Source organism: Callionymus lyra, chromosome 18 (assembly GCF_982586985.1).
Source record: "Callionymus lyra chromosome 18, fCalLyr1.hap1.1, whole genome shotgun sequence".
In the NCBI taxonomy this organism is placed as follows: Eukaryota; Metazoa; Chordata; class Actinopteri; order Syngnathiformes; family Callionymidae; genus Callionymus; species Callionymus lyra.
Genome location: NC_141835.1, coordinates 3,696,054 through 3,720,465, shown reverse-complemented (window position 1 = coordinate 3,720,465; position 24,412 = coordinate 3,696,054). Strand labels below are relative to the sequence as shown.

Sequence of the window (24,412 nt, the reverse complement as noted above, 5' to 3'; positions counted from 1 at the left end):
AGGATCTTGTTTTCCAGAATAATAAATAACATTTTATGTTATGAAACATGTTTTAAACTATTTATTAATATAAAGTAATTTAATAAAAAGATTTGAGTGAGAAAAACAGTGCCTCAGATTTAAAGCCATGACCTTGTGTCTCAATCTTCTCACCCTGCAGAGCTGCACAGGCCAGCAGTCTGTCCCTGAGCGCCCCCTGCTGGCTGAAGTGTTGTCCGTACAGCTCCAGCAGCCTGAGCGCACGGCCCAGGTCTTTGGAGGCCAGAGCCTGCTGGAAGGCGTCCCGGGCCACGGCCTGAGCCGCGCCCCCCTGAGGCCCCGACAGCAGCAGACCCACCACGGGTCTCCCGCACAGCAGCGCCCCGAGTCCGGTCCCCCCGTCCTCGTCCTCGCCCTCGCTCGCCGCCGAGCCCAGGACCGGCTCCACCATGGTCTGCAGGTGAGCCCGCAGGATGGGGAAGTCCTTGAGGAGGTGGTCGGCCTCCCTGGAGATCTGCTCCCCGTCCAGGACCGCCTCCTTGCGCCCGCGGAAGTACCCCGACCAGCCGGACGCCTGCGCTCGCGCCGCCTCCCCCCTGGAGGCGCTGAGGCAGGCCAGCGTGGCCATGAGAGGAGAGCGAGACTTGAGGAAGGAGAGCGCGGAGGAGGTGAGGAGGAAGGAGGAGGAGGAGGAGGAGGAGGAGGGCAGCGAGGAAGAGGAGCTGGAGGACGAGCTCTCCTCCTCCGAGGCCTCGGAGTGAGAGCTGAGGTCGGACTGAGGCTCGATCGCCCCCAGACTCAGGGTGTGTTGCTGAGCGTGAGTCTGCAGCAGAGACGACAGACTGGACACCCCGAACACTTCTTCTTCTCCTCCTTCTTCTTCTCCTCCTTCTCCTCCTTCTTCTCCTCCTCCTCCTCCTCCTCCCCTCCGGGTGTCCCTGTGCTCCCACACCGGCAGACTCTCGCAGCACCTCTGCACGATCACCTCCTGCACACTGAGCTGAAGACCCTCCTGCTGCAGCAGAGACAGAACTCTAGGAGCACAGAGACCAGAACCTCAATCACACGACCTTTGACCTTGAATCCACCTTGAAGTTCTATCAGGAAAAAACATGTTGACATTTAATCTATTGAACCAGAGGAACTTTTATTATTATTTTATTTATTATGCTACGAAAAAAACAATTACATTTAATAAATATATTATTATTAGATTATTATTTCATGTTATACATATTTAAGATAAGATTAAGACACAATATTTACAATACTGTAAACTACTAATATTACTTCAAAAACTGTAAACTACTTATACTAATTAAAATACTGTAAACTACTAATATTACTTCAAATACTGTAAACTACTTATACTAATTAAAATACTGTAAACTACTCATACTACTTAAAATACTAATAATACTACCAATACTAATTAAAATACTGTAAATTACTAATACTACTTAAAATACTAATAATACTACAATTATTGCTTGAAATACTAATAACACTACTTATATTAATTAAAATACTATAAACTACTAATACTACTTAAAAAAACTAATAATACTACTAATATTGCTTAAAATACTAACAATACTATTAAACGAATTAAAATACTGTAAACTACTAATACTGCTTAAAATACTAATAATACTACTAATATTGCTTAAAATACTAACAATACTACTAATACTGCTTAAAATACTGTAAACTACTAATACTGCTTAAAATACTAATAATACTACTAATACTAATTAAAATACTAATAATACTACCAACACTAATTAAAAAACTGTAAACTACTAAATGTTCAAGTCACATCAGATGATCTCCTCGGCAGAGGTATGCACGCTCTAGGTGCTCGTTGTCGAGGTCTGTAGTTGGATCTTGTCACGTGAGAACATGTGATCTATTATGTCAGTGTGTGATCAATATGTGATCTATTATGTCAGTGTGTGATCAACCATGTGATTTATTATGTCAGTGTGTGATCAACATGTGATCTATTATGTCAGTGTGTGATCAACCATGTGATCTATTATGTCAGTGTGTGATCAACCATGTGATCTATTATGTCAGTGTGTGATCAATATGTGATCTATTATGTCAGTGTGTGATCAATATGTGATCTATTATGTCAGTGTGTGATCAATATGTGATCTATTATGTCAGTGTGTGATCAATATGTGATCTATTATGTCAGTGTGTGATCAACCATGTGATCTATTATGTCAGTATGTGATCAATATGTGATCTATTATGTCAGTGTGTGATCAACCATGTGATCTATTATGTCAGTATGTGATCAGTATGTGATCAATATGTGATCTATTATGTCAGTGTGTGATCAACCATGTGATCTATTATGTCAGTGTGTGATCAATATGTGATCTATTATGTCAGTGTGTGATCAATATGTGATCTATAATGTCAGTGTGTGATCAATATGTGATCTATTATGTCAGTGTGTGATCAACATGTGATCTATTATGTCAGTGTGTGATCAACATGTGATCTATTATGTCAGTGTGTGATCAATATGTGATCTATTATGTCAGTGTGTGATCAACATGTGATCTATTATGTCAGTATGTGATCAATATGTGATCTATTATGTCAGTGTGTGATCAATATGTGATCTATTATGTCAGTGTGTGATCAATATGTGATCTATTATGTCAGTGTGTGATCAATATGTGATCTATTATGTCAGTGTGTGATCAATATGTGATCTATTATGTCAGTATGTGATCAATATGTGATCTATTATGTCAGTGTGTGATCAATATGTGATCTATTATGTCAGTGTGTGATCAACATGTGATCTATTATGTCAGTGTGTGATCAACATGTGATCTATTATGTCAGTGTGTGATCAATATGTGATCTATTATGTCAGTGTGTGATCAATATGTGATCTATTATGTCAGTGTGTGATCAACATGTGATCTATTATGTCAGTGTGTGATCAACATGTGATCTATTATGTCAGTGTGTGATCAATATGTGATCTATTATGTCAGTGTGTGATCAATATGTGATCTATTATGTCAGTGTGTGATCAATATGTGATCTATTGTGTCAGTGTGTGATCAACATGTGATCTATTATGTCAGTGTGTGATCAACCATGTGATCTATTATGTCAGTGTGTGATCAATATGTGATCTATTATGTCAGTGTGTGATCAATATGTGATCTATTATGTCAGTGTGTGATCAATATGTGATATATTATGTCAGTGTGTGATCAACATGTGATCTATTATGTCAGTGTGTGATCAACATGTGATCTATTATGTCAGTGTGTGATCAATATGTGATCTATTATGTCAGTGTGTGATCAATATGTGATATATTATGTCAGTGTGTGATCAACATGTGATCTATTATGTCAGTGTGTGATCAATATGTGATATATTATGTCAGTGTGTGATCAACATGTGATCTATTATGTCAGTGTGTGATCAATATGTGATCTATTATGTCAGTGTGTGATCAACATGTGATCTATTATGTCAGTGTGTGATCAACATGTGATCTATTACGTCAAGAGACAAGAGTGTATTTGATGTTCAGAGCAGGTGTTGACACTGATGGTCGTACCTGTCGGGCGACACCTGTCGCTCAAACAGCAGGTAAGAGAGCAGCTGGTGAGGCGCCTGCAGCAGGACCAGCAGAGGGTTCCCCAGCCTGGCCTGACCGCTCTGCTCTGGACCCACACGGTGAAGAACGTCAGAGGAACATGTGACTTCCACAGAAGAACGTTCGTACCTTCGGTTCTGAGGCTGCGCACCAGGACGGACGCCAGCGTGTTGACGTAGTCCAGGAAACTACGAACATAGTCCGGTCGGTTCACGTCCCCGTCCGACTCGAAGGGGCACAGCTGGTCCAGAGTCCGGAGCAGCTGCTTCATGTTGGTGCGGACCGGGTGCAGGTCCAGCTCGGCGGGCTTGAGAGACGCTTGTTCCTCCAGCAGCTGCAGCAGAACGCTGCCCAGACCTGCCTCTGACACACACACATCAATATAGAACCACACACACCTTCTCCACCGTCACTGACCCGCTCCGTCCACGGCGCCGCCCAGAACCTGCAGGATGGTCTCCAGGCGCTGAGAGAGACCCAGGCGGCCCGCGATGGATTCCTCCGTCAGAGTGGGGTGAGAACAGAGAAGAACTTCTTGAAGGCAACAACCGAACGGGTTTGAGAAGACTTGATCTTCAGCGTCTGCAGACAAACGACGACACATCTCTGGGTCAGAACACGAACGACACATCTCTGGGTCAGAACACGAACGACACATCTCTGGGTCAGAACATGAACGACACATCTCTGGGTCAGAACATGAACGACACATCTCTGGGTCAGAACATGAACAACACATCTCTGGGTCAGAACATGAACAACACATCTCTGGGTCAGAACACGAACGACACATCTCTGGGTCAGAACATGAACGACACATCTCTGGGTCAGAACATGAACAACACATCTCTGGGTCAGAACATGAACAACACATCTCTGGGTCAGAACATGAACGACACATCTCTGGGTCAGAACACAAACGACACATCTCTGGGTCAGAACACGAACGACACATCTCTGGGTCAGAACACGAACGACACATCTCTGGGTCAGAACACGAACGACACATCTCTGGGTCAGAACACGAACGACACATCTCTGGGTCAGAACATGAACGACACATCTCTGGGTCAGAACATGAACGACACATCTCTGGGTCAGAACATGAACGACACATCTCTGGGTCAGAACATGAACGACACATCTCTGGGTCAGAACACGAACGACACATCTCTGGGTCAGAACATGAACGACACATCTCTGGGTCAGAACACGAACGACACATCTCTGGGTCAGAACACGGACGACACATCTCTGGGTCAGAACACGAACGACACATCTCTGGGTCAGAACACGGACGACACATCTCTGGGTCAGAACACGAACGACACATCTCTGGGTCAGAACACGGACGACACATCTCTGGGTCAGAACACGAACGACACATCTCTGGGTCAGAACACGGACGACACATCTCTGGGTCAGAACACGAACGACACATCTCTGGGTCAGAACACGGACGACACATCTCTGGGTCAGAACATGAACGACACATCTCTGGGTCAGAACACGAACGACACATCTCTGGGTCAGAACACGAACGACACATCTCTGGGTCAGAACACGAACGACACATCTCTGGGTCAGAACACGGACGACACATCTCTGGGTCAGAACACGAACGACACATCTCTGGGTCAGAACACGGACGACACATCTCTGGGTCAGAACACGAACGACACATCTCTGGGTCAGAACACGGACGACACATCTCTGGGTCAGAACACGAACGACACATCTCTGGGTCAGAACACGGACGACACATCTCTGGGTCAGAACACGAACGACACATCTCTGGGTCAGAACACGGACGACACATCTCTGGGTCAGAACACGAACGACACATCTCTGGGTCAGAACACGGACGACACATCTCTGGGTCAGAACACGAACGACACATCTCTGGGTCAGAACACGAACGACACATCTCTGGGTCATCAGTGTCAACACCTGCTCTGAACATCAAATACACTCTTGTCTCTTGAGATAATAGATCACATGGTTGATCACACACTGACATAATAGATCACATATTGATCACACACTGACATAATAGATCACATGGTTGATCACACACTGACATAATAGATCACATATTGATCACACACTGACATAATAGATCACATATTGATCACACACTGACATAATAGATCACATGTTGATCACACACTGACATAATAGATCACATATTGATCACACACTGACATAATAGATCACATATTGATCACACACTGACATAATAGATCACATATTGATCACACACTGACATAATAGACCACATATTGATCACACACTGACATAATAGATCACATATTGATCACACACTGACATAATAGATCACATATTGATCACACACTGACATAATAGATCACATATTGATCACACACTGACATAATAGATCACATATTGATCACACACTGACATAATAGATCACATATTGATCACACACTGACATAATAGATCACATATTGATCACACACTGACATAATAGATCACATGGTTGATCACACACTGACATAATAGATCACATATTGATCACACACTGACATAATAGATCACATATTGATCACACACTGACATAATAGATCACATATTGATCACACACTGACATAATAGATCACATATTGATCACACACTGACATAATAGATCACATATTGATCACACACTGACATAATAGATCACATATTGATCACACACTGACATAATAGACCACATATTGATCACACACTGACATAATAGATCACATATTGATCACACACTGACATAATAGATCACATGGTTGATCACACACTGACATAATAGATCACATATTGATCACACACTGACATAATAGATCACATGGTTGATCACACACTGACATAATAGATCACATATTGATCACACACTGACATAATAGATCACATATTGATCACACACTGACATAATAGATCACATGGTTGATCACACACTGACATAATAGATCACATATTGATCACACACTGACATAATAGATCACATATTGATCACACACTGACATAATAGATCACATGGTTGATCACACACTGACATAATAGATCACATATTGATCACACACTGACATAATAGATCACATATTGATCACACACTGACATAATAGATCACATGGTTGATCACACACTGACATAATAGATCACATATTGATCACACACTGACATAATAGATCACATATTGATCACACACTGACATAATAGATCACATATTGATCACACACTGAGATAATAGATCACATATTGATCACACACTGAGATAATAGATCACATATTGATCACACACTGACATAATAGATCACATATTGATCACACACAGACTTAATAGATCACATATTGATCACACACTGACATAATAGATCACATATTGATCACACACTGAGATAATAGATCACATATTGATCACACACTGACATAATAGATCACATATTGATCACACACTGACATAATAGATCACATATTGATCACACACTGAGATAATAGATCACATTGATCACACACTGACATAATAGATCACATATTGATTACACACTGACATAATAGATCACATATTGATCACACACTGACATAATAGATCACATATTGATCACACACTGACATAATAGATCACATATTGATCACACACTGACATAATAGATCACATATTGATCACACACGGACATAATAGATCACATATTGATCACACACTGACATAATATATCACATATTGATCACACACTGACATAATAGATCACATATTGATCACACACTGACATAATAGATCACATATTGATCACACACTGAGATAATAGATCACATATTGATCACACACTGACATAATCGATCACATATTGATCACACACTGACATAATAGATCACATTTTGATCACACACTTACATAATAGATCACATATTGATCACACACTGACATAATAGATCACATGGTTGATCACACACTGACATAATAGATCACATGGTTGATCACACACTGACATAATAGATCACATGGTTGATCACACACTGACATAATAGATCACATATTGATCACACACTGACATCATAGATCACATGTTCTCACGTGACGAGATCCAACTACAGACCTCGACAACAAGCACCTAGAGCGTGCATACCTCTGCCGAGGAGATCATCTGATGTGACTTGAACATTTAGTAGTTTACAGTTTTTTAATTAGTGTTAGTAGTATTATTAGAATTTCAAGCAATATTAGTAGTATTATTAGTATTTCAAGCAATATTAGTAGTATTATTAGTATTTTAAGCAGTATTAGTAGTTTACAGTATTTTAATTTGTTTAATAGTATTGTTAGTATTTTAAGCATTATTAGTATTTTAAGCAATATTAGTAGTATTATTAGTATTTTAAGTAGTATTAGTAATTTACAGTATTTTAATTAATATTGGTAGTATTATTAGTATTTTAAGTAGTATGAGTAGTTTACAGTATTTTAATTAGTATAAGTAGTTTACAGTATTTGAAGTAATATTAGTAGTTTACAGTATTGTAAATATTGACAAAGGTGCAGAAAATAATAAAAAAACAAGAAGAATTCAAGTCGTCAACAGAGAAGAATCTTATGCAAATACAAGAGAGAATCTCTGGTTGAACTCTGACCTCCAGGGGTCACTTCAGCGTCTGAGGCGCCTCACCTGGTTTGTTCTTGTTGGAGCCGCAGTGGTTGAGGATCTTGTTCATCTGTTGTAGAACCACTGGGAAGCCACAGATCCCCTGAGAACCGGATCCTCTCGAGGCCACTTTCACTCCTGGAGGAGATTTAAATAAAACTTTATCGACAAACATCCACGACGCACTGGCTTCCGTTCTCACCTCGAGTCTCCAGGCTGGTGTTGAGGCGTCGCTCCGCCATGTCCAGCATCTGCCGCGACGTCCTCCACAGCTGGCAGTGGCAGCAGGCCAGGTCGAAGGTCGCCATGGCCGCCGGGCTCAGCTCCTCCAGGAGTCTGGAGACCGCCGGGTCGGAGGAGAACCTGTGGCTCCAGTAGGTCTCTTCCAAGGACGGCATGGGGCAGGCGGGGGTGCTCAGCAGGCGGTCGGCGATGTCGGAGATGGAGTAGAAGGCCACGCCTACGACACGGGGACGGTCCATCGGTCTGAGGTCGGGGTCAAAGTTCAGAGGCTCACCTGCGGCCGCAGCGCTCCCGATGGCCTGCAGGGTGGAGCGTCCACTGCTGCCCAGTCGACTCCGGCCCGGCACCGGCGCCGCGGCCCCCGGGCCCTCGGAGGACGAGGAGGACGAGGACATGGACTGACTCTCCATCTTCTGCTCCACCTTGGCCAGATCCAGCAGGACGTCCTTGTAGCGCTCCATGAAGATCAGCTCGCCACAGCTGGACGACGACTCCAGGTCGAAGACCAGAGACACCTGAGGAGAGATCAATCAATTATTCAATCAATGTGGCTTTAAAATGTTTTTTAATTAAATGTTGTTTTTACAAACAATTCTTTATTTATTTTAAACATTTGAATTTTGTTTCTATTGAACAGAAAAACAATCAAATCATTTAAAACTATTACACTTTTATGTTGAATTTAAAGAAATTATTTTTGAATTATTGGATTTAAAATATCAAACTCTATGTGTAAAAAAAATTTAATTTGACAAATAATATATTATTATTAAATAATTTAATTAAATATTTTCTATATGGAAGGAAGGAAGGAAGGAAAAAAGAAATAAAAGGAACTAAAGAAAGGAAGGAAGGAAGGAAGGAAAGAAAGGAAGGAAGGAAAGAAAGGAAGAAGGAAGGAAGAAAGGAAGGAAAGAAAGAAAGAAAGGATCTAAAGAAAGGAAGGAAGGAAGGAAGGAAAGAAAGGAAGAAGGAAGGAAGAAAGGAAGGAAAGGAAAGGAAGAAAGGATCTAAACAAAGGAAGGAAGGAAGGAAAGAACGGAAGAAAGGATCTAAAGAAAGGAAGGAAGGAAGGAAGGAAGGAAGGAAGGAAGGAAGGAAGGAAGAAAGGAAGGAAAGAAAGGAAGAAGGAAGGAAGAAAGGAAGGAAAGAAAGAAAGAAAGGATCTAAAGAAAGGAAGGAAGGAAGGAAGGAAAGAAAGAAAGAAAGGATCTAAAGAAAGAAAGGAAGGAAGGAAGGAAGGAAGGAAAGAACAGAATAAAGAAAGGAAGGAGGAAGGAAGAAAGGAAGGAAGAAAGGAAGAAAGAAAGAAAGGGAGGAAAGAAAGGAAGAAGGAAGGAAGGAAGAAAGGGAGGAAAGAAAGAAAGAAAGAAACTAAAGAAAGGAAGGAAGGAAGAAAGGGAGGAAAGAAAGAAAGAAAGAAACTAAAGAAAGGAAGGAAGGAAGGAAGGGAGGAAAGAAAGAAAGAAAGAAACTAAAGAAAGGAAGGAAGGAAGGAAGGGAGGAAAGAAAGAAAGAAACTAAAGAAAGGAAGGAAGGAAGGAAGGGAGGAAAGAAAGAAAGAAACTAAAGAAAGGAAGGAAGGAAGGAAGAAAGAAAGAAAGAAAGAAACTAAAGAAAGGAAGGAAGGAAGGAAGAAAGAAAGAAAGAAACTAAAGAAAGGAAGGAAGGAAGGAAGAAAGAAAGAAAGAAACTAAAGAAAGGAAGGAAGGAAGGAAGAAAGAAAGAAAGAAACTAAAGAAAGGAAGGAAGGAAGGAAGAAAGAAAGAAAGAAACTAAAGAAAGGAAGGAAGGAAGGAAGAAAGAAAGAAACTAAAGAAAGGAAGGAAGGAAGGAAGAAAGAAAGAAACTAAAGAAAGGAAGGAAGGAAGGAAGAAAGAAAGAAACTAAAGAAAGGAAGGAAGGAAGGAAGAAAGAAAGAAACTAAAGAAAGGAAGGAAGGAAGGAAGTGCTTCACGGACGGACGGACGGACGGACAGACGGACAGACACTGAGTGACAGACAGACAGTTTCTCACCTGTCGAGCCTCCGTGAAGTTTCCTCTGCGGATGCAGGAGATGAGCAGCGACTCTGGAGGAGACAACATGGCAGGAACCAGCCAAGTGTGAGGAACGTCTCCGTGTTCAACGTCCACTTCTGCAGAACCTGCTGCTCCGTCTGACAATCAAGAGATGAAACACTGAGGACTGACCTAAACCAGTTAACTTAGTAACCAGGTGACTGGTCCTCAGTAACCGTGGCAACACTGACCTGAAGCGCTCGTGCCGACCTCTTCGTTCTTCTTCTCCACGGAGGAGCGTCTTCCTGGTTTCTTCCTCCGCTTCAGACTCTTGCTGCGTCTCACGTCTTCGCCGGACACGAGCGGCGCCGAGGTCCGGACCAGATGCTCGGACCCTGAAAGAAGAAAATCCCTCTTTTCTTCCACTCGTTGAACCACAAAGCGTCGGCGTCTCACGGTTCTGGTGGTCCTGGTTCCGGCGCACGACCTGCAGCCTCCACTGGGCCTCGGCGTGACGCTTGGACAACCTCTGCAGTCGCGCCCCGAAGGTCTGGGCCGTGACGGTGCAGCCCAGACTCTCGGCCACGTCCGCCTCCCTCTGGAAGGCTCGCCCGAAGCCCTCCAGGTCCTGCTGGGCCACGGCGCTCATGCCCTCCAGACCCTCCTTCAGCAGCTTCAGGAACCCCTCCATGGCCGGCACGTCGGCCAGGAACCCCCGGCACCCGCCGACCAGGTGCCCGAGGTCCAGGTAGGACGGGTGCAGCGGCGCCGGTGACCCGGGGCGCTCGGTCGGGACGGACCTGACGCCGTCGACCGTCTGAGCCGCGTCACCGGGGTCGAGTCCTCCTGGACCGAGTCCTCCTGGACCTTCACTGGGGGTCTGCAGGGAGAAGTCGGAGCTGGACAGGAAGAGGAGCGAGAAGATGCTTTCCAGGAGCTCCAGGCGGAACATGGCGGGAACAGCTTCCAGGTAGAGCTGACACTCGCTCAGGTAGTGCTGGAACCGTGAGTCTGTGAGGAACATCGAAGATCATTGAACTTAAAGCATTTGATTATTGATTATTGATCACTGAATGTTTACCGAGTGAAAAATCTGTTCTTAGAGAAAAACACAAAAACCTAAGTTTGCCGTTTGTTTATATCCGAGGGTCACACTTTTTTTACATTTATATATATATATTATTTATGTATTTAACAAACTGTATTAACTTTATTAATTATCAATGAATGTCACATTTCCAGGAAAACTTCATTTACTTCAAACCCTAGTTTTTCTCTCATTGTAAGTCACTGTTTCTTATCTTTACCCTTGTGTTGTCTGAGGGGTCAAGGTGACCCGGATCCCGTAAACAAATGTGTTGTCGTCATCTTGACCCAGAGACAACACAAGGGATACCACAAACACATTTGTGTTCGGGTCCCCTTGACCCTGAGACAACGCAAGGGATATCACAAACACATTTGTGTTCGGGTCCCCTTGACCCCGAGACAACACAAGGGATACCACAAACACATTTGTGTTCGGGTCCCCTTGACCCCGAGACAACACAAGGGATACCACAAACACATTTGTTTTCAGGCCTTCGGGTCCCCTTGACCCTGAGACAACGCAAGGGATACCACAAACACATTTGTTTTCAGGCCTTCGGGTCCCCTTGACCCTGAGACAACAAGGGTTAAACCCTGACATATTTGTAAGTCGCCATAGCAACATGAGCGTTGATGGTCTATAAATATAGATGTTAGTTTTTCCATCTCAATCCCAACATCTGGACGATGAGAATGAAAAGAACCTTCAGAGGACGGCGAGGGTTGGTTCTGGTCCGGTTCCGACGGCTGCTGCGCTTCAGAACCAGAGCACTGGTCACAGTGCTGGTGCTGGTGTGCGTTCACACAGAGAGCGTAGATCGCGTACTTCATGGCACAGAAGCCCTGGAACAGAACCACGTTCTTCTGGACACCAGGAGCACACATGGCCTCGGAGGCGTCTGTGAACCAGAGGGTCAGAGGGTCAGAGGGTCAGAGGGTCAGAGGGGTCAGAGGGGTCAGAGGGTCAGAGAGTTAGAGGGTCAGAGGGGTCAGAGGGTCAGAGGGGTCAGAGGGTCAGAGGGTCAGAGGGTCAGAGGGTCAGAGTGTCAGAGGGATCAGAGGGTCAGAGAGTTAGAGGGTCAGAGGGGTCAGAGGGTCAGAGGGTCAGAGGGGTCAGAGGGTCAGAGGGGTCAGAGGGTCAGAGGGTCAGAGGGGTCAGAGGGTCAGAGGGGTCAGAGGGTCAGAGGGTCAGAGGGAGGTCCACGTCCTCACCGGCGCCGCAGGAGTTCTGCTGAAGCAGATCCAGGATCCGTCGCTCCTCGTACTCAGCCAGAGGAGTGAGGACGTGCAGCAGGTACAGAGACGAGTGAGTGTCCAGAGTGTGAAGCTGAGTCAGGACGGCCTCGCTGCTGATCCCCCTGAAGACACATGTCTTTAGAAGGTACTGTTTTCTTACCAGGAGCCTGAACGCATCACGACCTCATGAAACATTTGTATAGATCTCTCTGGAGACACATGTCTTTAGAAGGTACTGTTTTCTTACCAGGAGCCTGAACGCATCACGACCTCATGAAACATTTGTATAGATCTCTCTGGAGACACATGTCTTTAGAAGGTACTGTTTTCTTACCAGGAGCCTGAACGCATCACGACCTCATGAAACATTTGTATAGATCTCTCTGGAGACACATGTCTTTAGAAGATACTGTTTTCTTACCAGGAGCCTGAACGCATCACGACCTCATGAAACATTTGTATAGATCTCTCTGGAGACACATGTCTTTAGAAGATACTGTTTTCTTACCAGGAGCCTGAACGCATCACGACCTCATGAAACATTTGTATAGATCTCTCTGGAGACACATGTCCTTAGAAAATACTGTTTTCTTACCAGGAGCCTGAACGCATCACGACCTCATGAAACATTTGTATAGATCTCTCTGGAGACACATGTCCTTAGAAAATACTGTTTTCTTACCAGGAGCCTGAACGCATCACGACCTCATGAAACATTTGTATAGATCTCTCTGGAGACACATGTCTTTAGAAAATACTGTTTTCTTACCAGGAGCCTGAACGCATCACGACCTCATGAAACATTTGTATAGATCTCTCTGGAGACACATGTCTTTAGAAGATACTGTTTTCTTACCAGGAGCCTGAACGCATCACGACCTCATGAAACATTTGTATAGATCTCTCTGGAGACACATGTCTTTAGAAGGTACTGTTTTCTCACCAGGAGCCTGAACGCATCACGACCTCATGAAACATTTGTATAGATCTCTCTGGAGACACATGTCTTTAGAAAATACTGTTTTCTTACCAGGAGCCTGAACGCATCACGACCTCATGAAACATTTGTATAGATCTCTCTGGAGACACATGTCTTTAGAAGATACTGTTTTCTTACCAGGAGCCTGAACGCATCACGACCTCATGAAACATTTGTATAGATCTCTCTGGAGACACATGTCTTTAGAAGATACTGTTTTCTTACCAGGAGCCTGAACGCATCACGACCTCATGAAACATTTGTATAGATCTCTCTGGAGACACATGTCTTTAGAAGATACTGTTTTCTCACCAGGAGCCTGAACGCATCACGACCTCATGAAACATTTGTATAGATCTCTCTGGAGACACATGTCTTTAGAAGATAATGTTTTCTTACCAGGAGCCTGAACGCATCACAGCCTCATGAAACATTCAGAACTTCATAGTGAAGCTGAAGAAAGTCACGTGACCTTAAAGATCTCAAGATAACATCAGGACATCATATGATAACACGACGGATCAACATCTGAAGACTCACGGGTTGTTCTTCTGGCACCACTCCAGGACCCACAGCTGGGACGACAGCAGGTCTGCGAAGTCCCTCAGCACCGAGTCACTGGCCGGCGCCTGAAGGCATCATCAGTGTAAGACACGGTGTGTGACGGATCAGAACCGTGAGACGGACCTGCTGGTGGTGAAGGATCTGCAGCAGCGTCTGGGCCGAGCTCAGGCTGCGACACTGGGTCCAGCCCAGCAGCAGAACCAGGCGACACAGAGGCTGGAACTCTGAGCTCAGCAGGGGCCGGAGCTGAGAGAAGTCCTGGTTCTTCACCAGGTCCAGAGCCGTGATCTACGAGAACCTGTTAGTGGATTCATCTCCGGGTCCCTCAACATGACCTGAACCCACCAGCACTTGTTCCAGGAAGTGTTTGCCGCTGTTGAGACACTCGAAGAAGAGCATCTTCCAAACTGAGCCTCGATCTTCATGGAGGCACAGACTGAGGATCAGCTTCTCCGTCTCAGGCAGAGGAACTGAAGGACACACACGACACACACGTGACACACACGTGACACACACGTGACACACACGTGACACACACGTGACACACACGTGACACACACGACACACGTGACACACACGTGACACACACGTGACACACACGACACACACGTGACACACACGACACACACGTGACACACACGTGACACACACGTGAGTTTGACGAGTGTGTGATTGTTTGTATATGTGTGTGATTGTTTGTATATGTGTGTGTTTGTTTGTATATGTGTGTGTTTGTTTGTATGTGTGTGTTTGTTTGTATATGTGTGTGTTTGTTTGTATGAGTGTGTGATTGTTTGTATATGTGTGTGTTTGTTTGTATGAGTGTGTGATTGTTTGTATATATGTGTGTTTGTTTGTATGAGTGTGTGATTGTTTGTATATGTGTGTGTTTGTTTGTATGAGTGTGTGATTGTTTGTATATGTGTGTGTTTGTTTGTATGAGTGTGTGATTGTTTGTATATGTGTGCGTTTGTTTGTATGAGTGTGTGATTGTTTGTATATGTGTGCGTCTGTTTGTATATGTATATGTGTGTGTACATGTTTGTATGTTTGTGTGTGTTTGAATGAGTGTGTGAGTGTTTGTTTGTATATGTGTGTGTTTGTGTGAGTGTGTGTGTTTGTGTGAGTGTGTTTGTGTGTGAGTGTGTGTGTGTATGCGTGTCTGTGTTTGTATATGTGTAATTGTATAAGTGTGTTTATGCGAGTATGTGTGTGTGTCCATGTGTATGAATGTGTGTTTGTATGCGTGTGTATATCTGAAAGTGTATGTGTTTGTATATGTGTGTGTGTTTGTATAAGTTTGTTTGTGTGCGTAAGTGTGTGTGTAAAGGTTAGTGTGTTTTTTGTATGTGTGTTACAGGACATATTAATGTGTGTATGAGTGTGAGTGAGTGTGTATGTGTGTGTGTTTGTGTTTGTGTGTGTGTATTTGTGTGTGTATATGTATATGTGTCATTCAGTACTTTTAGTCATTTGTAACTAATAACTAACATAAGTAGTAACTAGTTAGTGACTTATTTCACTTCACAGTCACTAACATGACAAACAATGACTGGAACTGAAGTCCAGACTCACTTCATCACTGAACAGGATCTTCTAGTACCTGGTGTGTCCGGGGCGCTCCTCAGGACCTGGTCTCTCTGCAGCCTCAGAGCCGTGGAGCAGTACGAGGTCACCAGGGAGTGGGACTGAGGTCTGAGCAGTGACCCCAGGACCCGCTCCTCCTTCAGGGGTCCGTCTCTGGCGGCCCACAGCGTCTCACACAGCGCCTCGAACTGAGCGGCGCCGCCGGAGGTCAGCGGCGTGACGGCGAGCACAGCGTAGACCTCGTCGACCCAGTCGTGCTCACAGCGGCGCTCAGACCTGGACAGCTTCTTCTGCAGGTGCTGCAGGAAGGACTGCTGGAGGCGCTGGTCGTCTGGGAAGGACTTGTCCTGTGAGAGAGTTAGAGAGTCAAGTTAGTGATGAGAGTCAAGTTAGTGATGAGAGTCAAGTTAGTGATGAGAGTTAAGTTAGTGATGAGAGTCAAGTTAGTGATGAGAGTTAAGTTAGTGACGAGAGTTAAGTTAGTGACGAGAGTTAAGTTAGTGACGAGAGTTAAGTTAGTGATGAGAGTCAAGTTAGTGATGAGAGTTAAGTTAGTGACGAGAGTTAAGTTAGTGATGAGAGTCAAGTTAGTGATGAGAGTTAAGTTAGTGACGAGAGTTAAGTTAGTGATGAGAGTCAAGTTAGTGATGAGAGTTAAGTTAGTGATGAGAGTTAAGTTAGTGATGAGAGTTAAGTTAGTGACGAGAGTTAAGTTAGTGAGAGTCAAGTTAGTGATGAGAGTCAAGTTAGTGATGAGAGTCAAGTTAGTGATGAGAGTCAAGTTAGTGATGAGAGTTAAGTTAGTGATGAGAGTTAAGTTAGTGACGAGAGTCAAGTTAGTGATGAGAGTCAAGTTAGTGATGAGAGTCAAGTTAGTGACGAGAGTTAAGTTAGTGATGAGAGTCAAGTTAGTGATGAGAGTTAAGTTAGTGACGAGAGTCAAGTTAGTGATGAGAGTCAAGTTAGTGATGAGAGTCAAGTTAGTGATGAGAGTCAAGTTAGTGATGAGAGTTAAGTTAGTGAGAGTCAAGTTAGTGATGAGAGTTAAGTTAGTGATGAGAGTTAAGTTAGTGATGAGAGTCAAGTTAGTGATGAGAGTCAAGTTAGTGATGAGAGTCAAGTTAGTGATGAGAGTCAAGTTAGTGACGAGAGTCAAGTTAGTGATGAGAGTCAAGTTAGTGATGAGAGTTAAGTTAGTGATGAGAGTTAAGTTAGTGATGAGAGTTAAGTTAGTGATGAGAGTCAAGTTAGTGATGAGAGTTAAGTTAGTGACGAGAGTTAAGTTAGTGATGAGAGTTAAGTTAGCGATGAGAGTCAAGTTAGCGATGAGAGTCAAGTTAGCGATGAGAGTTAAGTTAGTGATGAGAGTCAAGTTAGTGATGAGAGTCAAGTTAGTGATGAGAGTCAAGTTAGTGATGAGAGTCAAGTTAGCGATGAGAGTCAAGTTAGTGATGAGAGTTAAGTTAGTGATGAGAGTCAAGTTAGTGAGAGTGAAGTTAGTGATGAGAGTCAAGTTAGTGATGAGAGTCAAGTTAGTGATGAGAGTCAAGTTAGTGATGAGAGTCAAGTTAGTGAGAGTGAAGTTAGTGATGAGAGTCAAGTTAGTGATGAGAGTCAAGTTAGTGAGAGTCAAGTTAGTGATGAGAGTCAAGTTAGTGATGAGAGTCAAGTTAGTGATGAGAGTCAAGTTAGTGATGAGAGTCAAGTTAGTGATGAGAGTCAAGTTAGTGATGAGAGTCAAGTTAGTGAGAGTCAAGTTAGTGATGAGAGTTAAGTTAGTGATGAGAGTCAAGTTAGTGATGAGAGTTAAGTTAGTGATGAGAGTCAAGTTAGTGATGAGAGTCAAGTTAGTGATGAGAGTTAAGTTAGTGATGAGAGTCAAGTTAGTGAGAGTCAAGTTAGTGAGAGTCAAGTTAGTGACGAGAGTTAAGTTAGTGACGAGAGTTAAGTTAGTGATGAGAGTCAAGTTAGTGAGAGTCAAGTTAGTGACGAGAGTTAAGTTAGTGATGAGAGTCAAGTTAGTGATGAGAGTCAAGTTAGTGATGAGAGTCAAGTTAGTGATGAGAGTCAAGTTAGTGATGAGAGTCAAGTTAGTGATGAGAGTTAAGTTAGTGATGAGAGTCAAGTTAGTGATGAGAGTCAAGTTAGTGATGAGAGTCAAGTTAGTGATGAGAGTTAAGTTAGTGATGAGAGTCAAGTTAGTGATGAGAGTCAAGTTAGTGATGAGAGTTAAGTTAGTGAGAGTCAAGTTAGTGACGAGAGTGAAGTTAGTGATGAGAGTCAAGTTAGTGATGAGAGTCAAGTTAGTGATGAGAGTCAAGTTAGTGACGAGAGTTAAGTTAGTGATGAGAGTTAAGTTAGTGAGAGTCAAGTTAGTGATGAGAGTCAAGTTAGTGATGAGAGTCAAGTTAGTGATGAGAGTCAAGTTAGTGATGAGAGTCAAGTTAGTGACGAGAGTTAAGTTAGTGATGAGAGTCAAGTTAGTGATGAGAGTCAAGTTAGTGATGAGAGTTAAGTTAGTGACGAGAGTTAAGTTAGTGATGAGAGTTAAGTTAGTGATGAGAGTCAAGTTAGTGATGAGAGTCAAGTTAGTGATGAGAGTCAAGTTAGTGATGAGAGTCAAGTTAGTGATGAGAGTCAAGTTAGTGAGAGTCAAGTTAGTGATGAGAGTCAAGTTAGTGATGAGAGTCAAGTTAATGATGAGAGTTAAGTTAGTGAGAGTCAAGTTAGTGATGAGAGTCAAGTTAGTGATGAGAGTCAAGTTAGTGATGAGAGTCAAGTTAGTGATGAGAGTCAAGTTAGTGATGAGAGTTAAGTTAGTGAGAGTCAAGTTAGTGATGAGAGTTAAGTTAGTGAGAGTCAAGTTAGTGATGAGAGTTAAGTTAGTGAGAGTCAAGTTAGTGATGAGAGTCAAGTTAGTGATGATTAGTGAACTGTTGACACTTTTTTATGAAAGCTTTGAAAAAACTTTATTCATAAATGTTTATTAAAGCCTTAAAAAAAACTTTATTAATTTCCTTTTTTAAAGCTTTGAAAAAACTTTATTAATTTCTTTTTTTTTTAAGTTTTGAAAAAACTTTATAAATGTCTTTTTTTTTAAGCTTTGAAAAAACTTTATAAATGTCTTTTTTTTGAAAGCTTTGAAAAAACTTAATTAACTTCTTTTTTTCAAGTTTTGAAAAAACTTTATAAATGTCTTTTTTTAAGCTTTGAAAAAACTTTATTCATTTCTTTTTTTAAGCTTTGAAAAAACTTTATTAATTTCTTTTTTCTAAAGCTTTGAAAAAACTTTATTAACTTCTGTTTTTTGTAAGCTTTAAAAAAACTTTTTTATATTTTCTATATTAAAGGTTGAATTTGTTTGTTTGTGTTTTTAATTATTTAATTATATAATTTGTTTGTTTTTAAATGAATAAATATTATATTCTAGTTCCAATAATTAAAAAATAATAACTTCAAATTTGAGATTTATTTATTTGTAGGCTTTTTAATTAAATATAAAAATGTTGGTCACATGATCGTCCACGCTTCACATGATTGGTTGAGAGTTTGATCCAGTAGATCGGTGCTCTGTTGGTCGTGTCTGGAGACATTTATATACAAACATTTATACATTGAATTTAAAACAGCTTCACCTGCAGGAAGTGTGTGAGCGAGTGAGCGAGTCCAGGAAGTTTCTTCTCCAGCAGAGTCTGGAGGCAGGAAACCACGGCGAAGCTCGCCGTCCTCGCCGCGTCCGCCACCGCCGTGTTGAGGAACGCCTTGTGCAGCTCCTGGAGAGAAGGTAGTATTTCAAGAGATACCACCGAGTACTTCAAACACCACTGACACACCTTGAGGATGGTCTCAGAGATGCCCTCAGACTGCAGGTCCTCCAGCAGCAGCAGGAACTCCAGCTCCTGCCGCGTGTTCGAGGAGAGCTGAGGACGAGCAGATACTTCAACGTTTACGTTCGTGTTTAAATACTCGTGTGGAACTGAAGGATTTAAGACAATAAAATAAAATATACAATTTCAAATAATTTATGCGTTGTTATTTATAGATATAAAATATGTAAATAGAAATAAACCCAAATGGAAAAAAGTTTTAAAAAGTTTTTAAATTATTATTCAGTTTGTAGCAAATTGATGAATATTTCTACACAAATATCCACATAAATACACAATAAATACACACTTACATCAATACATACTATATACACACACACACACACACACATGCTACATTATTTATCAAAGCAGAGAAAACAAATTAAATTTTGATTTAAAATAATTGTAAACACGAAAGAACCTTTTGTTCTCAACGTGACCCAGATTGTATTTTACATTGAAGTAAGTAAGTAAGTAATATTTATTTATATAGCGCTTTTCGAGACCAGGGTCACAAAGCGCTTAAACAATCAAAACAATACTCAAAAAAGGAAGTCACTCGTTGAGTTTGATTTAAAAGAGCAACTAGTTTTATGTTGTATTTATACGACAGTGACGTGTCCATCGTGTCTTTTAAGAACTTTTATCTTTTAAGAACAAAACTAAACTGATTCACTGTTTTTGGGCAAAAAGTTCGATACGTTTAATGAATTTATTTTAAAAAATGTGGTTATTTGTACATACAACACAAATAAACCCAAACAAAAAGAAAAAATAACAAAAGCCTAAAGTTTGAAAAAAGAAATTTCTTTCCCTTTTTTTAATGATTCTTTAGTTTTAGGCCAAATATTTCTACACATATAAATACACAATAACTACACTCATAGCAACACATATATATTTACACACACACACACGTACTTCATTATTTGTATCAAGCAAAGATAAAACCTTTAAAACATTAAAATGAGTTTGAAATCAATGCATTGGACAGAAAACACAAGAACTTTTGTTTATGAGTTTGACCAGATTTATTTATTTATGATTTGATGTGTATTTTGTATGTATTATGTGTTTTATGTATGTATGTATTATGTGTTTTATGTATGTGTGTATTATGTGTTTTATGTATGTGTGTATTATGTGTTTTATGCATGTGTGTATTATGTGTTTTATGCATGTGTGTATTATGTGTTTTATGCATGTGTGTATTATGTGTTTTATGCATGTGTGTATTATGTGTTTTATGTATGTGTGTATTATGTGTTTTATGTATGTGTGTATTATGTGTTTTATGCATGTGTGTATTATGTGTTTTATGTATGTGTGTATTATGTGTTTTATGTATGTGTGTATTATGTGTTTTATGCATGTGTGTATTATGTGTTTTATGTATGTGTGTATTATGTGTTTTATGCATGTATGTATTATGTGTTTTATGTATGTGTGTATTATGTGTTTTATGCATGTGTGTATTATGTGTTTTATGTATGTGTGTATTATGTGTTTTATGCATGTGTGTATTATGTGTTTTATGTATGTGTGTATTATGTTTTATGCATGTGTGTATTATGTGTTTTATGTATGTGTGTATAATGTGTTTTATGCATGTGTGTATTATGTGTTTTATGTATGTGTGTATTATGTGTTTTATGCATGTGTGTATTATGTGTTTTATGCATGTATGTATTATGTGTTTTATGTATGTGTGTATTATGTGTTTTATGCATGTATGTATTATGTGTTTTATGTATGTGTGTATTATGTGTTTTATGCATGTGTGTATTATGTGTTTTATGTATGTGTGTATTATGTGTTTTATGTATGTGTGTATTATGTGTTTTATGTATGTGTGTATTATGTGTTTTATGTATGTGTGTATTATGTGTTTTATGTATGTGTGTATTATGTGTTTTATGCATGTGTGTATTATGTGTTTTATGTATGTGTGTATTATGTGTTTTATGTATGTGTGTATTATGTGTTTTATGCATGTGTGTATTATGTGTTTTATGTATGTGTATTATGTTTTATGCATGTGTGTATTATGTGTTTTATGTATGTGTGTATAATGTGTTTTATGCATGTGTGTATTATGTGTTTTATGTATGTGTGTATTATGTGTTTTATGCATGTGTGTATTATGTGTTTTATGCATGTATGTATTATGTGTTTTATGTATGTGTGTATTATGTGTTTTATGCATGTATGTATTATGTGTTTTATGTATGTGTGTATTATGTGTTTTATGCATGTGTGTATTATGTGTTTTATGTATGTGTGTATTATGTGTTTTATGTATGTGTGTATTATGTGTTTTATGTATGTGTGTATTATGTGTTTTATGTATGTGTGTATTATGTGTTTTATGTATGTGTGTATTATGTGTTTTATGCATGTGTGTATTATGTGTTTTATGTATGTGTGTATTATGTGTTTTATGTATGTGTGTATTATGTGTTTTATGCATGTGTGTATTATGTGTTTTATGCATGTGTGTATTATGTGTTTTATGTATGTGTGTATTATGTGTTTTATGCATGTGTGTATTATGTGTTTTATGTATGTGTGTATTATGTGTTTTATGCATGTGTGTATTATGTGTTTTATGTATGTGTGTATTATGTGTTTTATGTATGTGTGTTTTATGTATGTGTGTTTTATGTATGTGTGTTTTATGTATGTGTGTATTATGTATATATTATGTGTTTTATGTATGATTTGATGATATGATTATTTATTTATGAGTTTGACCAGATTTAATTCTTACAGAAACACGTCTGTGGATCTGTTACCTTCTCGTCCGTCCATCTCTCCAGGACCTGCAGCCAGAACCAGGCGAGCCTGTGAGCGCTGCCCAGAGTCTGCCACCTGAAAGCAACACAACCGGCGTCATCCGGGGTCAAAGGTTCCTCGGGGGTCAGCGACTCACTGGAGGTCGTAGGGGTCGCACACGATGGCTCGCACGATGTCCTTCAGCTCCTCGGAGACCCGGCCCCCGGACCGGACCAGCTGAGGGACGCAGGCGCTCGCCAGCTCCCACTCGGCGTGATGCAGGCAGTTCTTGAAGAACTGGAACAGATCCTCCAGAGAGGTCGCGGCCTCGCGGCCGAACGGATGCATCGCTGCGGGTCAAAGGTCACCACCCACGGAACTCACAGGCAGAGACGTCCGACGCGTCTCGGCCTGAAGAAGAGAAGAACGATGGATGGACAGAAGAGAAGAACGATGGATGGACAGAAGAGAAGAACGATGGATGGACAGAAGAGAAGAACGATGGATGGACAGAAGAGAAGAACGATGGATGGACAGAAGAGAAGAACGATGGATGGACAGAAGAGAAGAACGATGGATGGAAAGAAGAGAAGAACGATGGATGGAAAGAAGAGAAGAACGATGGATGAGAAGAAGAGAAGAACGATGGATGGAAAGAAGAGAAGAACGATGGATGGAAAGAAGAGAAGAACGATGGATGGAAAGAAGAGAAGAACGATGGATGGAAAGAAGAGAAGAACGATGGATGGACAGAAGAGAAGAACGATGGATGGAAAGAAGAGAAGAACGATGGATGGAAAGAAGAGAAGAACGATGGATGGAAAGAAGAGAAGAACGATGGATGGACAGAAGAGAAGAACGATGGATGGACAGAAGAGAAGAACGATGGATGGACAGAAGAGAAGAACGATGGATGGACAGAAGAGAAGAACGATGGATGGACAGAAGAGAAGAACGATGGATGGACAGAAGAGAAGAACGATGGATGGAAAGAAGAGAAGAACGATGGATGGAAAGAAGAGAAGAACGATGGATGAGAAGAAGAGAAGAACGATGGATGGAAAGAAGAGAAGAACGATGGATGGAAAGAAGAGAAGAACGATGGATGGAAAGAAGAGAAGAACGATGGATGGAAAGAAGAGAAGAACGATGGATGGACAGAAGAGAAGAACGATGGATGGAAAGAAGAGAAGAACGATGGATGGAAAGAAGAGAAGAACGATGGATGGAAAGAAGAGAAGAACGATGGATGGAAAGAAGAGAAGAAAGATGGATGGAAAGAAGAGAAGAAAGATGGATGAAAGAAGAGAAGAACGATGGATGGAAAGAAGAAGAACGATGGATGGAAAGAAGAGAAGAACGATGGATGGAAAGAAGAGAAGAACGATGGATGGAAAGAAGAAGAACGATGGATGGAAAGAAGAGAAGAACGATGGATGGAAAGAAGAGAAGAAAGATGGATGGAAAGAAGAGAAGAACGATGGATGGACAGAAGAGAAGAACGATGGATGGAAAGAAGAGAAGAACGATGGATGGAAAGAAGAAGAACGATGGATGGAAAGAAGAGAAGAACGATGGATGGAAAGAAGAGAATTTTGAGAAATCTTTCTATAAACGTGGACTCTGTCTATGTGGTCCTGATGTCGTTTAAATAAAGTTTTAGAAACTTTATTTAAACGACACAATGTTATCACCAGATCAACTCTACTTATAACTTCATATATTCTTCCCTTTACCTTCTTTATTTTTGTACTTTTAAATCGGTATTTGTTTCATATTTTTAGTGGTTCTTTTATACAATATATTTTAAATTCAATGTTA

General features: G+C 41.1%; 1 protein-coding gene across 2 annotated transcripts in view; it reads right to left on the bottom strand.

The window, feature by feature from the left end:
* zfyve26 (zinc finger, FYVE domain containing 26) overlaps positions 1-24,412 on the bottom strand; it is a 48,481-nt gene that overhangs the window by 23,219 nt on the left and 850 nt on the right. For both annotated transcript variants that reach the window (XM_087779741.1, XM_087779742.1), the window contains exons 2-21: positions 22,749-23,002; positions 22,612-22,687; positions 19,781-19,867; positions 19,583-19,720; positions 15,964-16,294; positions 14,706-14,830; positions 14,484-14,648; positions 14,337-14,425; positions 12,794-12,939; positions 12,286-12,480; positions 10,949-11,503; positions 10,744-10,887; positions 10,511-10,650; positions 8,768-9,008; positions 8,453-8,710; positions 8,275-8,388; positions 4,040-4,204; positions 3,752-3,985; positions 3,584-3,689; positions 154-1,013 (exon numbers count right to left, since the gene is read on the bottom strand). In XM_087779741.1, the coding sequence (XP_087635867.1) occupies positions 154-1,013; positions 3,584-3,689; positions 3,752-3,985; positions 4,040-4,204; positions 8,275-8,388; positions 8,453-8,710; positions 8,768-9,008; positions 10,511-10,650; positions 10,744-10,887; positions 10,949-11,503; positions 12,286-12,480; positions 12,794-12,939; positions 14,337-14,425; positions 14,484-14,648; positions 14,706-14,830; positions 15,964-16,294; positions 19,583-19,720; positions 19,781-19,867; positions 22,612-22,687; positions 22,749-22,939 (4,360 nt within the window). In that variant the 5' untranslated portion in view covers positions 22,940-23,002. The remainder of the gene's footprint in view (positions 1-153; positions 1,014-3,583; positions 3,690-3,751; positions 3,986-4,039; positions 4,205-8,274; positions 8,389-8,452; positions 8,711-8,767; positions 9,009-10,510; positions 10,651-10,743; positions 10,888-10,948; positions 11,504-12,285; positions 12,481-12,793; positions 12,940-14,336; positions 14,426-14,483; positions 14,649-14,705; positions 14,831-15,963; positions 16,295-19,582; positions 19,721-19,780; positions 19,868-22,611; positions 22,688-22,748; positions 23,003-24,412) is intronic.